At 51.5% G+C, this 15,408-nt stretch overlaps 4 protein-coding genes across 4 annotated transcripts; 2 read left to right on the top strand and 2 right to left on the bottom strand.

The window, feature by feature from the left end:
* Window positions 1–498: 498 nt before the first annotated feature.
* On the top strand, window positions 499–2,727 carry VFPPC_05275 (C6 finger domain-containing protein; the record flags this gene model as incomplete). The annotated part of the gene is made up of 3 exons (XM_018284499.1): window positions 499–1,490; window positions 1,587–2,480; window positions 2,541–2,727. The coding sequence occupies 3 exons, from the start codon at window positions 499–501 to the stop codon at window positions 2,725–2,727; spliced, it is 2,073 nt and encodes a 690-aa protein (XP_018146019.1).
* Window positions 2,728–3,005: 278 nt separating this feature from the next.
* Window positions 3,006–5,702, bottom strand: VFPPC_05274 (serine/threonine protein kinase; the record flags this gene model as incomplete). Its single annotated transcript, XM_018284498.1, has 3 exons — window positions 3,006–3,950; window positions 4,015–4,256; window positions 4,319–5,702. 3 exons carry the CDS (start codon window positions 5,700–5,702, stop codon window positions 3,006–3,008), a joined length of 2,571 nt encoding a protein of 856 aa, XP_018146018.1.
* Window positions 5,703–9,144: 3,442 nt separating this feature from the next.
* Window positions 9,145–11,548, bottom strand: VFPPC_05273 (sugar porter (SP) family MFS transporter; the record flags this gene model as incomplete). Its single annotated transcript, XM_018284497.1, has 3 exons — window positions 9,145–10,430; window positions 10,532–11,115; window positions 11,511–11,548. 3 exons carry the CDS (start codon window positions 11,546–11,548, stop codon window positions 9,145–9,147), a joined length of 1,908 nt encoding a protein of 635 aa, XP_018146017.1.
* A 3,179-nt stretch (window positions 11,549–14,727) lies between these two features.
* Window positions 14,728–15,189, top strand: VFPPC_15924 (hypothetical protein; the record flags this gene model as incomplete). Its single annotated transcript, XM_018293677.1, has 1 exon — window positions 14,728–15,189. The coding sequence occupies one exon, from the start codon at window positions 14,728–14,730 to the stop codon at window positions 15,187–15,189; it is 462 nt and encodes a 153-aa protein (XP_018146016.1).
* Between the last annotated feature and the right edge of the window lie 219 nt (window positions 15,190–15,408).

Here is a 15,408-nt window from a genome sequence, read left to right as displayed (position 1 = left end):
TGCAAATGCACTAGTTGATAGGATTTGATGGCTGGTGATGGCAAGTCGAAAATAGCACCAATTTCTGCAACAATGTGCAGTTAGCAGCCGATATAGGGACAAGCTTCAATGTTCGCCCGTGTTGTGAGCTGTGAGTTGACCAGAGTTCCAAGTCTTTGGGATGGGTATTAAAGAGGTTGAAATACTTGACAATTTGTCTCACCTGTGCTCAAAATATGAAGTGTTCCTGCAGAGACCACGCTCGCTCGGCTTGGCACACATGACACAAAGAAAACAGATAAAGAAGCCTAATAGAAAAGGCATTCATTTCATGCCCACAACAGCCGAGCAGAGACCCATCACAAACCGTCGCCGGTCCGGAACTCGCAAGCATTCTGGTTACATTGCTCTCCACTTCCGGACGCAAAACGCCGAATCCAAACTCCATCCCGAGTCAATGTCCGAGTCACCATCAACCACGTCGTCATGCCTCGCCTAACATGACAAGAAAATGTCATCATGACAAACTCTACAGGCGCTTCCTCATTCCCAACTCGACGCCGCGCCTGGCTAGCTTGCACAACATGTCGGGCTCGCAAAACCCGTTGCGACGCCGGAAGACCAAGGTGCAGTCTCTGCGTCGAGCGCAACGTCGAATGCGTCTATGCCGATTCCCAGCAGTTGCGGATAGACCCGGGTACCAAGATATTGCTGGATCGGATACAGGCTCTCGAGGACAGGATATTTGCATCGCCGCCAGCAGCGTCCAGAGCCGAGCATTTGAACGGTAGTCGAACTGCAGCAGCAGCATCACCACCCTCACATCAACTCCCACAACGTCACGCAATCCCCAACGACTCTGAACCGGAATCAAGTATTCCAGTCCCACTAAGTCACACCGCCAACGCCAACCACGTCCTCAACTGGCCCCATGTCCGCCAACTCCTGACACGCATAGGCGCAGGTTCTGTCCCTCCACCAAGCCGACTCCATTCCAACAAAGGCACAGACATCTTCTTCTCTGGCCAGCTCGACGACCAAGAAGATCTTCCCTCTGACACCTTGAACTGGCGTCTCTTCCAGGGGCAGAATCTCCCCCGCGCAGCCGAACTGCTCGACAAACACCGCCAGTCTATCCAAGCTTTTTTCGAAGGCGTCAACGTCTTCTTCCCTCTGTTGACCTACGCAGAGTCCTCGCAGCAGCTGGAAGATGTCTTTGCCGCGGAACAGCTCTCTGGCGAGTACAGACGGCCGCCGTTGACCACGGCACAGTATTGTCTGCTGCTCCTGTCCCTCTGCATGGGTAATTTGGTCCAGTCTGGTCTCACGCTTGTCGAGAGTCGGCATGACCATAATGCGGATGTGCAGCAAGTCTCGACACCGTTGGCAGACAACACCACGACACAATTCTCCGATATGAGAAACGAACTGTGGTCAAAGGCTCAGTTACTATTGGGATATGTGCTGCCGAGTCTCACCTTGGAGGCTGCGCAGTGCACAATGCTGGCAAGGTACGACATCCAACCTTTTCCCAAAGCACAATCCGTCAACTTGATGCTTCAACTCTACTCGACTCTTACGTCCTCATACTAAGAAAAAAACTGCAGTCTGTACATGGGATCCCAAGGCAAAGTCGCCCAAGCCTTCTCCTGGTCTCACACCACATCCATCAAATGCGCAATGCTAGCAAAACGGTACATCCCCAAACACATCATCCATCTTCACCCTTCTCCTATCCCCCCAAAACATATTCCATCTTCACGCTCCCAATCTAACACCGGCAGAGCATCCCTCCTCCCCAACCCAGAATCCTTCTCCGAGTCCTTCCGCCGCCTCTACTGGCTAGCCTTCATCCACGAAGGCGACTTTGTATCCGAAATCTCAATCACACCCCCTTCCGGCATCGCCTTGTACGAAGAAGTCGTCCCGTACCCCGAGCGAGGCGTCCTCGCCCACGACGACCAAGACCCCAAGCTTGCCCCCAGCGCCGAGTTCGTCGCCTTTCAAATCAGCACCAACGCCGCTATACGACGCTTCCTCAACCGCGTGCACAGCATGATTTACGACACCAAGGACCAGCTGCGCCTTAGTCACTCAACCTATGTGCAGTGGTTGCTGCGCGTCACGGAAGACTTCTGGGCCTACCAGGACGACATCTTCCACAACATTCCCAACTTTCTGCTGCAGAGCCCTTCTCACCTGGGGAGCTATTCCGTCATTGAGTCGCCCCATACGCCTGGCGATTCCGACGCCCATGCCTATGGCAATAATCCGTGGAATGTCCTCCGTCTGAAGGGTCGGTACTACGCCTGTCAGCATATTGTGCATAGGCCATTCGTGGAATATGTCTTGCTCAACGCGGAGCACTTACATGACCACGCTGAGAAGGCGGCTATTCTGAACCGCTGTCGATTGTGTCTAGACGGCTGTGTTGGGTTCATTCGCGTGTTTGATACCCCCGTCGTCAACAGCATGACTTGTCTTTTTGCAACGGGAATGGCGTAAGTTCCGACGTTGGATTCCACAAATGTATTTGGCTTCCTTACTGATCTATTTCACAGAACATTTACATACATCCTCATACTCAAGGTTGTGGGCATGCACGAGGCGTTTCGAGACGTCTTGCCACAGGGGGTGGAAGAGGCCATTGCAATGGGGAAGCGCAACTTGCTGAGATTTAGCCTCAGTATACGGGAATTTGAGTGGCATCTACAACTTCTTGCGCAGTTGGAGGCGTCAGAGCTGTAATATATAGGCCATGTATATATGCCATCAAGAGGCGGCTACAGCCATGGCAACCCCTATTTTGCAGATATAACAACAATAGATTTCACCATAACACATGCATTGTGACTCTCGATGGCACCACCCAATCTATAATTCATGACATCAAATTATGCCTAGCCTACACAGATCTAACCGTGTCAAAACAAATGCATACCCAAATCTATATTAAAATCCAAAATAACCACGGTGGCCCCATTCATGATTTCATGTCAATTTTTTAACAAAAGGCGAGCCAGCCCTTAGCGATGAGCCGGCGAAGGACCCCGCGAAGGATGGTGAGACAAGCCCTGTCCGTGGCGCTGAGAGGCCGAAGGGTGAAGGCCCTGCTCATCTTCCTGGATGGCAGGCTCGTGGCTACGGCTGACGCTGTAGAAGCGCTGGGGAATGCCAGTCTGAGCTTCTTCATCAAAGGTCCCTAGGCGAGGGCTGTGTGCCGAGTGTGTCCCGTGTGTCTCCGTGGGACTGAGTGTTTGGAGGCCCTCACCAGCTTTTCGGCGCCCGCGCTGACTCTCCTTCTTAAGAAGATCGTTGCGCATCGAGTCAATTTCTCTTGACCGTCGGGGGTCGTCCGAAGGGGATCGAGAGGTGAAGGATCTGTCGTCGCGCATGTCCCAGTTGCCCGCCGTTTCCACCGCCAGTGACCGGGCGTTTAGTTCCGCGGCGGCGTTCTGCTCAGCAGCGCGAGCCTCGGCGTCTGTTTGGCCGACCTGGGCGGGAATCATGCGGCCAGCGTCCTTCTCCTTGGCAGCGTTGTCACGGCTGTTTGTTGCCCATGCGTCCGTCACGGCAACCGAATAAGTTGGGTTAGTAGGTCCGCCCAAAGCCTCGGCACCACCGCCAGGGCCGTAGATGGGGACCTTCTTGAGGGCAAGGGCCAAGGCGCACATAAACTTGGAGCGGCGGGTTGCGCGGACGACGCCATTGTGCCAGTTGGACTTGTGCTGGATGGAGATTTCGAGCGTAAGCTTGTCGAGGTTGTTGACGCCGCCAACCCCGATGGTGAAGTCGGGCTTGAAGTCGCGAGAGTTGTCGGGATGCCTGACAAACTTTTCCATCTCGATGCGAAGCAGCTCAATGTCTTCAAACGACGTATCATAGGAAACATCAACCTGGAATGATTCAGTCATGGCCTTGCTGCGAGAAACATTATCGATCCAAAGGTTATTCAGCACAATGTTTGGCACCTGTCCGGTCGTCAGCTGGCGCAGTTCACACACAAATAAAAGAACGGGGCAAAAAGGTATCTACCTGAGTAATCTGGTTCTGAGCAGTCTTGGTGAAGACGGTGTACAGCAGAGAGATCCTCTCAACCAGCATCTGCGTACCACCGACTTCAATCCTGTCGCCCACGTCATAAGGATGCTTGACAAAAAGGAAAATGCAAGAACCGAGGAACTCCTGGGTGGTCACAGCAAAGACGAAAGACAGTGAGAGAAGCGCCGTTCCAGCCGTTGCTATAGTGGCGACGATGCTGCTCCTGAAAAAGGCAACTGTGAACAGAAACATTAGCAAGCTAGTCCGCTTGTTTCTGTAGGCGTGGGGAGTAACTTACGGAAAATGAAAATGGTAATCAACAAGACCACAAACATCAAGACCTTATCGAAAACTCGGAGGGCCTGACCGATATCCTTCATACCCTCCCCAATAGCCTTGCGCTCTGTGCCCATCTCAACGACCTTGCGAACCATCTCGTCGAGACTAATGTCGCCGTTCAAGTCTGAGTCTATCATATTAAAGGCTTCTTCAGCATCGTCCTTGTACGCGGGACCAAGAACCTCTTCGAAATCTTCTAGGTAGAGTGCGTCCTTGCCCTCGAGGACAAACGACATCCAGATGCGTCTGCCCAGGGCTTCGGACGGGAGCTTCTTCTCGAGGGCCTCAAGGACAATGGAGTGGGCCGAGTTTGGGTTGAACACTTGCTTTCCGGTAATCTCCTTGGCAACATGGCCAACGACTGAGGTAACCTTGTCGCCAAAACGGCCAACATCGCCAATAATCTTCATAGGAGTAGCGGCGCCGTTTCCGCCAATGATCTTGCTCTTCTTTCCGCGCAACATCATCTCGATGCTATCGTTGATGATGTAGTCTTCCTCCGCAAACTCCTCGCAGTACATGGGGAACAAAGCCCGCGATGCGTCGTAGAGGATTCCGAGCAGATGAATTTCACGCTTGGAGGCCCTGATTCTGTTGGCAAACGAGCGCTGATGGTAAGACACGCCAATCAGCTGGACAAAGGCCTTTTCGATTAACAGCACAGCCAACGACACAAACAATGCGCCGAGGACTCGCTCAAGGTTGGTCACCCACCCAACGTTTTGGCTCAATGGGTCACGGAAAAGACCCTTGAACGTGAGCCAGGTCGCCAGCGCCCAGAAGAAGATTGACAGAGTAATACTCAGATTCTTCAACACCGTAGCATATTTTCGAACACCCATGCTGACAATACCGCAGAAGAACATGAAGACCTTGGGGAGCACCCAGGCAACGATCTTGGCTATCCAGAGCGAGCACCAAGATATCTCAATCCAAAGAAAAAGGTTGAAGAGAGTGGGACCATCCTCGCCGCCGACTCTGGTGCCATCTCCAGCAGTCGTAAAGGCAAAGACGAGAACGGGCACAGCCAAGAGGATTCCGATAGGAACAACGTAGACCATATAGCGAGTAACGACGGAAAATCCGACAATCTTGGCGTAAAGTCTGCCGAGAAAATTTACGCTGACCTCATCAGAGCCGCCGGTGCCTCTGCGACCCAATTTGTCCTCGCCATGTTTCCGCCGACGCCCAGCATGTCGGTGATGCAGCTCGCCCGGAGCCTTTTCGAAGCCATTTTGCGATGTAGAATCATACGAGGTCGAGTTTCCGGGATTCGCCTTGCGTGCGCCCGTAGTAGAGGCATTGCTTCTGACCGTGGTCAGGGGAATGCCATTGTCGGTCATTTCGGTTCGCGATCTATTTCCCAGCGGGAGGAAGCCCGAGTTTCGCGATGCGAGAGAGGTATGCCTGCTTGGCATCGCAAAAGAAGGAAAAGACCAAAAAAAGAAGGGTCTCGGCCTCCTTTTGAGTGGTGTCTGCTGGAATGTCTCCTGCTTCCGAGCAGTCACGTCAGGGGATGATCGACAGCAGGTGTTTCAAAAGGTGTCGTGAAACGTTTATATAGGGCAAAATGGGAACGGAAATTCCCAGGGTGGTTGGTGGGCTGGTTGATCTTTGTAAGGCTGGCCGTTGAAAATGTTCGTCCGATTCAAATTCTTTTTACTCTTTAACAAAATTTAACCAAAGCTAGCTCTTTGCAGCTCTCGTTGGGTTGATCATGCCTTGTACAAGCGAGTGATGGTACAACAACGTATAAAGAAACCTTTCAATTCCTCGCCATGCAGGTCGTGTTACTGAAGTCCCGCTTCAGGTTTGAATGAGGACTGATACTGATGGGTCAAAATCACAAAGCAAACGACACCTTAACCTGGTCGTGTGGTTGGTGGCGATGTGTGACCGGTTCGGAGGCGTTTTCGTGTGTCGCCTGACGAGGTGTTCAACGCAACACGGGGACGACAGTAGGAAGTGGGAAAAACAGAGGGATGTCAAACGAGAGGAATAAAGGATGAGAAAAAAGATTGTAGGAGGGGGGTTAGGAGAGAGAAGAGATTGACAAGAAGGAAAAAAAGAATGACACCGAATGGCAAAAGGGGTGGAGCGCAAAAATGCAGATGCTAACTAGGGGGAGGTCAGAAAGAGGAAACCAAACGAGGGCGTGGAGGCAGTCGAGTGGATTTGAGGATGTCAATGTGGAGGTGAAACGAGGACTGGCAACTGGTAAGCTGGATGCAGTGCAGGTGGTGCGTGCCTTGACATGGACGTGCTCAAGTAGAGTAAAGTGACGTGACTGACCCTTGGCTGGCCCTTGGCTGCAGGATTAGATCTGCCAGAGAAGAAAACACCACCAGACACAAAGGGACCAACTTCCCAACTCCATGGATGTACGTCCCTTCAACCCAGCTTGTTCTCGATGATCGTAACGACCAAACACCCCCTCCGCTACACCAACTCATCACCTTCAACACAGTGTGAAGCACATCTACGGTCCATAACTTTTTTAAGCATTCGGCTATTTGCTTCGCTACCACGGTGGACCCCGACGTCCAGGATCTGCCAAGGATCATAGCCAAGATTTCTGTTCACTGTTTCTTTGTTCTCCCAACAGCTCGAGCCAACACCATCGGCCAGCGACCATCGGCCATCAAATCCGCAAACCAAACTTCCAAGTCCATGCCAACGTCTCCGCCAACGAGGCTGATCAACTGGGTCTCTCGAGGCGCTTTTTCGACTCCGATACGCCAGACACCAACAAGCACACTGTTTGACCCTCAACACAGTCAATCCAAGCGCCACAGGGGGAACACGATGCCCACTTTGGCCACAAGCATTGTGCTGACCCGGCCCAAACAAGTGGAGATTACCCAGGGGTTTTTCTCAAAGCTTGTCTAGCAATGGAGCGTCTGCAGGTGATGATTGGTGGTGATCCCGATATTCAAGGAATGCAGACGTCGTGCAAATCTTGCCAATCTATCTTTGCATGAAAGAGAGCACCCTCTGATTCATTGACTGCTCATATCACTTACAAGAAACCTGGGACCAAGCGAAATTGGCTTACGGGACGACAAAGTCAAACGGTTGTTAGTCTCGGCAACGGCCATCAACGTTCTTCGACGCAGGAGGCCAGAAGATGGTTCGAGCACCTCTGGTTCGGGGTAATCATACAGAGCACATCCTATCTTCCCAATTTCTGAATTACACTGCACTGCAACATTCCTTCTCTACATAAGCAGCCATCATCAGCACTGCCCGCCGTTCAACACGAGCAGTGCCAGCAAAGGATTTTTTAAACTTTTGCCGACTCCTTCCACCAAGCCACCTCGGAATCCATCCTCTGTTTCGCCACCACCAAGAAAAATCCACCAGCCCGTGTGCTACAAGCCCTCTCATCAGGAAGAATCGTCTCGTTGCGTAACACCGCTTTGCAGCCACCGTGTTCCTACTGGGCGCCTCTTCACGCGTTCCTGAAATTGCCGTTTTCGATCGTTTTGTTCAACCTCACATCATGAAAATCCAGTTTCTCGGTGTACGGCTACCGACGTGCACCATCAGTCAACTCGCAAGCCAAGAAAAGGAATACCCTCATCGATGATACAAAGTCGTACGCTCCCAACCTCCACCGATTGACGCGCACATTTCCTCATTCATCCCTGAACTTGACCCAGTACTTACACATCCGACACACTGTCTACACCAGACCCGTTGTTCGTGTTGGGCCCTTGCTCTCAGCAGTACCAATACTACGTCGGCATGTGCGTATCCCACATCCCAAGCGCTAATTCCGCACTTTACACGAGCGGGTACCGCGCGATTCGTCCTCCGATGCATCGAGGTGACATCCGACATCGTCCAGCGTCCAGCATACTCAAATAGACTACGACTACTTGGCTAGGTCGTCAACGGTTTCCTACTAAAGCGCAGCAGATGATTTACAGCATCATGAACCAAGCCCAGACAACAAAGTACTTGTCGAAAGAATCTAAAGACAAAACCATCTCCAAGCGTTGCACTCGATCTCGGCTCGTCATACCCTGGTCCAATATCGATCGTAGATTCACTCCACAAAACACTACACGCTCGTCTTCACGTACTCGCAGCCAGCACATGTCATCAATCTACTAATAGAAATCCAGAATAATGTATTTGGAGCTAAAACAATTCAATTGCCTGATGGTCAATTCATTTTACCTCCTCGTTCCGCTTCAAGTTTACATGAGCTGAAAGTTCTCAAGTGGTGCCGCCCCACTGCCGAGGTGGAATATGACGTCGCTGAATCCCCGCAACCTGTGCATCAACGATCACGACAATCATTGCCGCGCATACGGATGATTCAATGGTCGCCGGCAGGTGGGGGGCCGCTGACAATCATCATTGACGGTCCACCGTTGGGTCTCGTGTTGTGTATCTCCTCATCTCGATCTTCCGTGAAACCAACCAACCAATCCGTGGACCTCTTCACAGACAACATTGTGGAAGCAACAAGCCAACAAGGCAAAAATGGAAATCAAAAGTTTAATATTAATATTCGCTAATCGCTTATAATTTTCCAAAAATCCAGTGCCAGGCTAAATAATCAAAAAGGGTATCGTGCAAGCGCCCATGTTTTGTTACAATCCTCTTACTCCAAGTTTTGAAATTCGACTCGTGTCCCATTTTCCAACTGATCCTAAACCAAGCTCGGTCGACTTCATCCATGAACCCTCCAATAGATCCAAACGTAAAATAGTGCACGATGGTATGCCAATGCCATAAAGAGAAAGAGAAGAAAACGATTAGTGCTCGCACCACTCAGACGCTGTTGTTTCGATGTGCCGTTTCTGTCGTCGCATTCATGCCCGTCGTGTAACCGACTATATCCTTCATTTCTACCCTTGCTTTATCGTTTTCGAATGCCGTGTCGCTGCTGTTGTTGTCTTCTTCTTCATCCTCTTCCTCTTGATGTTCTGCAACGTCGAGCGTATATAACGGCTCCAGGGGCACATTCTTCCGGAACAAGACCCATCGCTTGATCCACCACGGCAGAGTCTTGGTTGTCTGATATCGCATGAAAACGGTCGAAGGAACGGCAAAGATGTAGTCCAACTCCTCCAACGTTCGTTGCTTGGTCTCGGGGACAAACAAGAATATCAACACCAGTGCCGCGATGTTGAGAAAGGAGTAGAACCCAAAAGTGCCTATAACTCCTAGTCGATCCAGCATCAGAGGAAACGTGATGGAGAGCACTGCCGCCCAAAACAGATTCGTCGCCACCGCCCAGGCCATGCCAACCTCACGGTGAGACAGGGGAAACACTTCGGCCGAGTAGGTAAACGGGACGGGGCCCTCGCCGGGTGAGTAAAATGCCGCAAACAAATACACAAAAAGCGCAACCATTCCCATGTGTAGCCCGTGCTTTCCCGGAATCAAGTTGCACAAGCCCGCTGCCAGAAGCGTCCAAGCCATCTGAGGAAAAGTGAAGAGCAAAAGAGATCGGCGCCCAAAGGTATCAATGGTCCAGATGGCTGGGAAGGCAAACAAGAAATTAATCAGGCCAAACCCCCAAGTGGCAAGCAGTGCTTCGAATTGACTCGCTCCCGCAGACGCAAAAACGTCTGATGAATAAAAGGCAATAATGTTAATACCGCACATTTGCTGTGCAATCATGACGACAAAAGAAGCGAGTGTAGCCCGACGGATCCGTGGAATCCTGAAAAGGTCAATAAATCGGTTCAGATAATCTCCATGCCCAATGAATTCTCGTTCGACTTGAAGTTGAACGTGAATGTAGTATAAGTCTCTCGCAGCCTGGATGGGTGTATTTCGTAGCCGCAGGAGAGAGCGCATGGCGTCTCGGTACCGCCCCTTCTTGATGTACCAACGCGGGGACTCGGGACAAAAGTAAATGAGAATAGCAAGAGGAACAGCCGGTATAAACGCGGACCCCAACTGATACCTCCATATCTCCCCGCTTAGGCCCTTGACCGCGAGGTTTGCGCAGGTTCCCAGGAAGATTCCAAACGCCGTCCATAGCTGCCAACTCATGACCAGCGCACCACGAATTGGAGCAGGGGAATTTTCGGCGGCGTAGATAGGTACTAGAAACGTAGTCTGTCAGCCCAACTCACGCACTGCACTTGTATGGCTCCTGTTCAAAGCAAGGAGGAATAAGGGAAGTCGAGAAAAAAGGCTAGCGTACCCGTAGAAGCCTTGGTTCCCATGCCCACACCCAACAGCAATCGGCATCCGAGTAACTGTTGCCAGGTGTTGCAAAAAGCGCTGGCTAGGACTGGCCAGAGGCAGAAATTTGCAGCTACAAAAATTGTGCCACGACGTCCAAAGTGTGAGTTAATGGGGTCAGTGAGCCAGCATCCAACGAGGGCGGTTCCAATGTACGGAGCAGCATTTACGAGACCAACAATCATCTTGTCATGGACACTGTTGCTCCCGATATTGAACACCGTGGGAAAGATGAGATTTGCGCCATTGGACCCCGTCTGGTCCCATCCTTGAACTGCAGCACCGATAGAACAGGTGACAATGGTGAGGTAGAGGATTCTCGGTATTCGCCACTTGTGGAGGACTTCGGCGCGGAGAGACTCGATTTCTTCCTGGCTGAGAGCCTGCTGGCCGGTAATGTCCTCATACCCGGTGGGATCTTGGGCAACAAGCGCGCCTCGTCGAAGCAGATCGCGGTAATCATTCAGGTCCTTTTCGCGGCAAAACTGGTCTACATTGCTGAGGAGAACTCGTCGCGGAATTCCTATCAGCGGATTCTTGATTCTGCGTTGTCAAGATTAGCAACTCATGGAAGGACTCCAGCCGTGGGGAGATGGGCCGAGGCATACTTTGCTTCAATGTTGGAGTTCAGGTTGATGTGAGGCACAGAACCGGCTCGGGAACGGAGCCCAGCCTCGGTCGAGGAGGCCGCATTGATTGAAATGCTAATAAACCAGACAAATACGGTCAGTCTCTATGTATAGGTCAAAGGGGTGCGGAGCCGTTTTCCCAGAGCGCGACGACGAATTTGCAATCTGAGACCAAGAAGACTGTGTCGCACATGGGAGTCTGAGACCTTGCCGGCATGCCGCATGCCTTGGGTTGCACGCTCTAGGCTAGCTCGGCAGGAACCCTTTATACAGGAAATTCAGGACTCGGCCTATTTCTCAAAAACATACCTCGAAGCCTCCTCGACCCTGTCAATATGCTCCGTCATGAGCAACGGCAACGGCAACAGCAACAGCTGCAGCCGCCGCAGCTGCTGTCGCAGGCGGTTGGAGCGAAAATCGGGGACGTTTACCCAATAATCGTTGTGGTGGAGACGAGGTTTGACGTTTGATCGGGCTCAACGTGGTAGCCTGGAGTGGTCCTTAAAGTTTGCGGTCTGATTTCTTTGACAACAATCACCAGACCCTGACTTGAGCATGCGTCGATGGGACGGGGTAGTTCGTCGTCGTCGTCGGCGGCATATACCCATCCATGCGTGATTCCCGGGAACGCACGCACTTTGGCGAAACAACATGCGCAAAATCGAGACAAGACTAGTGAATGAGGAAGAAGAGGATGAGGTTTGGGAAAACGGAGAATACGGTCAGCAACGACTTGGTCCAAGAGCGCCAGACCCGTGCCATCCAACAGTCAGCCAAGTCCACACTCCCACCGGATCGCCCACTCAAGGGCTTCGAATGTTGGAGCTGGGAACTGGGGGACCGGGGAACCAGGAAGGATTTTGACGGTCACCAAGACTTGTTCAGTGCCCGCCGCCAATACTGTCGCTTGCTCTGCTCAGCACTGAGAATTCGGTCCCACTGGGGGCGGCGGCAGGCGTGGAGAGGCTTGGGGCTAGAAGCTAGACAAGGTGTTGGCCGAAGCGTTCAGGAGTTTCCAGCGTTGACAGCCACGACACCACACAAAGAGCCAAGTCCCAGAAAAGCCAGACTGAGTCCTGTTGGTGGAGCCTGACCAAAAATTCATGCACCTTGTTGGCTTACGGTTGTGCCAAGCCCAGCTGCTGGGTGGTTGAGTGAAAGATGAGACTGGCGCCACGATTGTGAGGAGAGAGGCCACTAAGGCTGGAGGTGAAGTTCGGCCAGACCGGGGATCGAGTAATGAGCCTGTGGACGATGAAATGCGGGCCACGTTATATTGGCGGGGTTAATGAGTGCAAGCCGTTGGGATGTTATTGATATAGAGTATTGAAAATGCAGCAAGTCATGATCAAAGTTATTCCAGGTTTCGATCTTCCTAAGAGCAAAGCTGGTTGCAAAGAAAGGGACCGGGCTGAGCACACAAGGTGAAGGATCAATGAAAATATTTGATCCAGTAGCTCCTTCCGATTTGCTCACTGCGCACTCTTCGGGTCGCCCACCAGAAGAAAGCAAATGAGATACATACATGTACCTAGGTACTGTATACTTTATATAATAAATGAAAGAAAAGAAAGCGACGGCCCGACGAGCCGTCGTGGCCATCAAGAGACAATTGTCCATAGCTGGCTCATCCGGCTCGAGCAGAGAGACTTGCAGATCGCTCAGGCACCGAGGAAGACCAGACGGATCTATCCTCAGCCCTGAGCCTGTACTGCGTACTGCACAGGCGGGTGACAATGCTGTGCACATGCATCAAACATTGAATATCGTCTGGTCAAGGTCTGGTCCTTCCCTACTGTGGCGCTCGTGGCTGTTGCCCAACTTGCATCTTAACTTCACCGCAACCTTACTGTATCAACTCAATCACTTTGCATCAGAATACCGTACAGTCCAGGGCTCCTCACGCAATGAGCAGCAAGCAGTTCAACGACAGCACTTGTGGCGCAGACAAGACGACATGTGCCCATCTGTGGCAGACATTGAGGAGCCGAAACAGTTGCATATTGTTACAATTTGTTGCCTGACTAGGATGTTAGACGAAAGCGTCCACCAGATAACGACACAAAGGAGAGAACGTGACCATTTGCCCCGAGTTACGCCCGCTGAAGACAGCAATCCCCCTCGTGATCCTCGTGATCAATGTATTTGAAGTATTGACATGTATTGTGTCGGCAATGACAATAGCATTCTCACTGCCGAGCCAGGGCAACCTGCTTGTGCGCACTGGCACCTGGAAGGGTCCAAGGTCGAATGGCCGCAGGGCCACATTGCACCAAGGGAGGTGGCTGCATCACCCAACGGACACTGATTCAGATTCAGACAAGATACAAAACCCTGGGGGCTTTGTGGTCGTGCTGGTGGTTGGCATGGTTCGTCAACCCCGGTCAACCATCGAGGCCAGCGACACCCTGCGCCGCGTTCACGAATATCCCGATTACCTGCCGATCGATTAAAGTAGTGCAATATCCGGAATACGGAATACGGTACATGTACGCATCAATTCTCGATGCTTTACCAGCGGTTTTCGCCTCATTTCTGTTACACAAGTCAGCCCTGCCTTGGATACTCTGAAGTCTGGAGTACTCGAACGAACGAACATGGGATCAAATGGCACTGCGGCTGGCTTGTGCCAACCCTCGATCCGTGCAGAAAGCCAGTCGCCACCAACATATGATGCATTCAGCTCTCATCACACGATACTGTGCATCTAGCGGACAACAGCAACCCAATTCACAGCGCCAAATTAGCCAAATCAAATTGTAGGAGAATATTGATACAGGACAGGTCATGAAACGAAACGCTACTGTGTACCAAGCCCTGGGTCGGTGTGCACAACGATACTAATACCAATGATGAATTTCCAAATGCAGAAGCCAACCAGACGGCAGTTTCGCGATGAGGTCGCCGGCTTTGGCACCCTCATGTACTCCGTACGCCACACTCCTGTCAAGTCATGTCAAGTAGCATCTGCTGACAGGCGCTGCACCCAACAGAGATCGGCAAAGTCAAATCAGCCCCTACGTGTCTGGATGGCTTGGGCTGTGTCATGTCAGAACTGCGCACCTCTGGCATGTTCTAAAACTAGAAGTCGCATCGAACTCAATCCAATACACTGTCGACAGGCTGAAGCTGTCTCGGCAGGCAGTTGACCACGGATGAAACAGAGGATATTCAGTGAGAACAAAGACAATTGCAGGCCGACCTGGCAGTACTTTCAGTCAGTAGTCAAATATGCATCTTGAAGGAAGCTCTAGTGCCGGTCTCACCCCAACCAACAACATCGGCCAACTGGTCAACACTAAATTGCTGTTACAGACGTCCTTTCATTTTTGTCTCAGTTCAAACATCGGGTGCTCCGTTCCGTAACTGTCAATTCGCGTCAACTCCCATACCTTTCTGCGCGAGAAGGGCACTGACATATGCAGCCGAAGCCGTCTCGTATCAATGCCAACACGATGTGGCCAACGCTTCAGATTCGGTAGGTCCGCAAACGCCTGTCCAGTGCAGGATTATGTCTCATCCAAAAATGCGTGTCCGCTTGAAACTACTATCCGACCATTTTCTGAGCCAGCGAACCAACCTCTTGAGATGGCATGATGCTGAACCTCATCTCCCATCAGCATGCTCATGCATAGTGCCCGCGTCCCACGTCAGCCAAATAATGGGACGTGGCCACCAACGGCTACGATCAGCATCTCTTACAGCATCACCATGCCGCTTTTCGTCACGCCGCATCTTGTACCACCATCATTGGCTTACTGACGCTGCTTGTCAGATTTCGGAGTTATCACCGTGCCATGTTTTGTGGGGTAGCAACGGCAAAGTCGTGCCAGATGATAGGAACGCAGGACGCAGGGGCACACAATATCTCACTTCCTGCTCGCTTGCCTTTGATAAGTCAGTTTTACAGAAAGAACAGCAGAAAGGTTCACAGTTTTCCAGGGCCAGCATTTCACCGCTGGACAGGACAGTGCAGATATCAAGGTGACAAGAAATTGAGGCACCCATTGCCATGAGCCGCGACACAACATTTGTGTACTAGGCATTGAAACCATGTAGCTTTATGAAGTCCAGTAGTTGATTTGTATATCCATACATTCAATGCCCTGCTATGGTATCATTACAAGCGTAGTACTCCGTATATTTCACAGAAACTCTCCTTATACACTCTCATTTGTATACACTGGCATTGTACAAGGCATACACT

Source organism: Pochonia chlamydosporia, chromosome 3 (genome assembly GCF_001653235.2).
Source record: "Pochonia chlamydosporia 170 chromosome 3, whole genome shotgun sequence".
Classification (NCBI taxonomy): Eukaryota; Fungi; Ascomycota; class Sordariomycetes; order Hypocreales; family Clavicipitaceae; genus Pochonia; species Pochonia chlamydosporia.
This window is presented reverse-complemented; position numbering and strand designations above follow the sequence as displayed.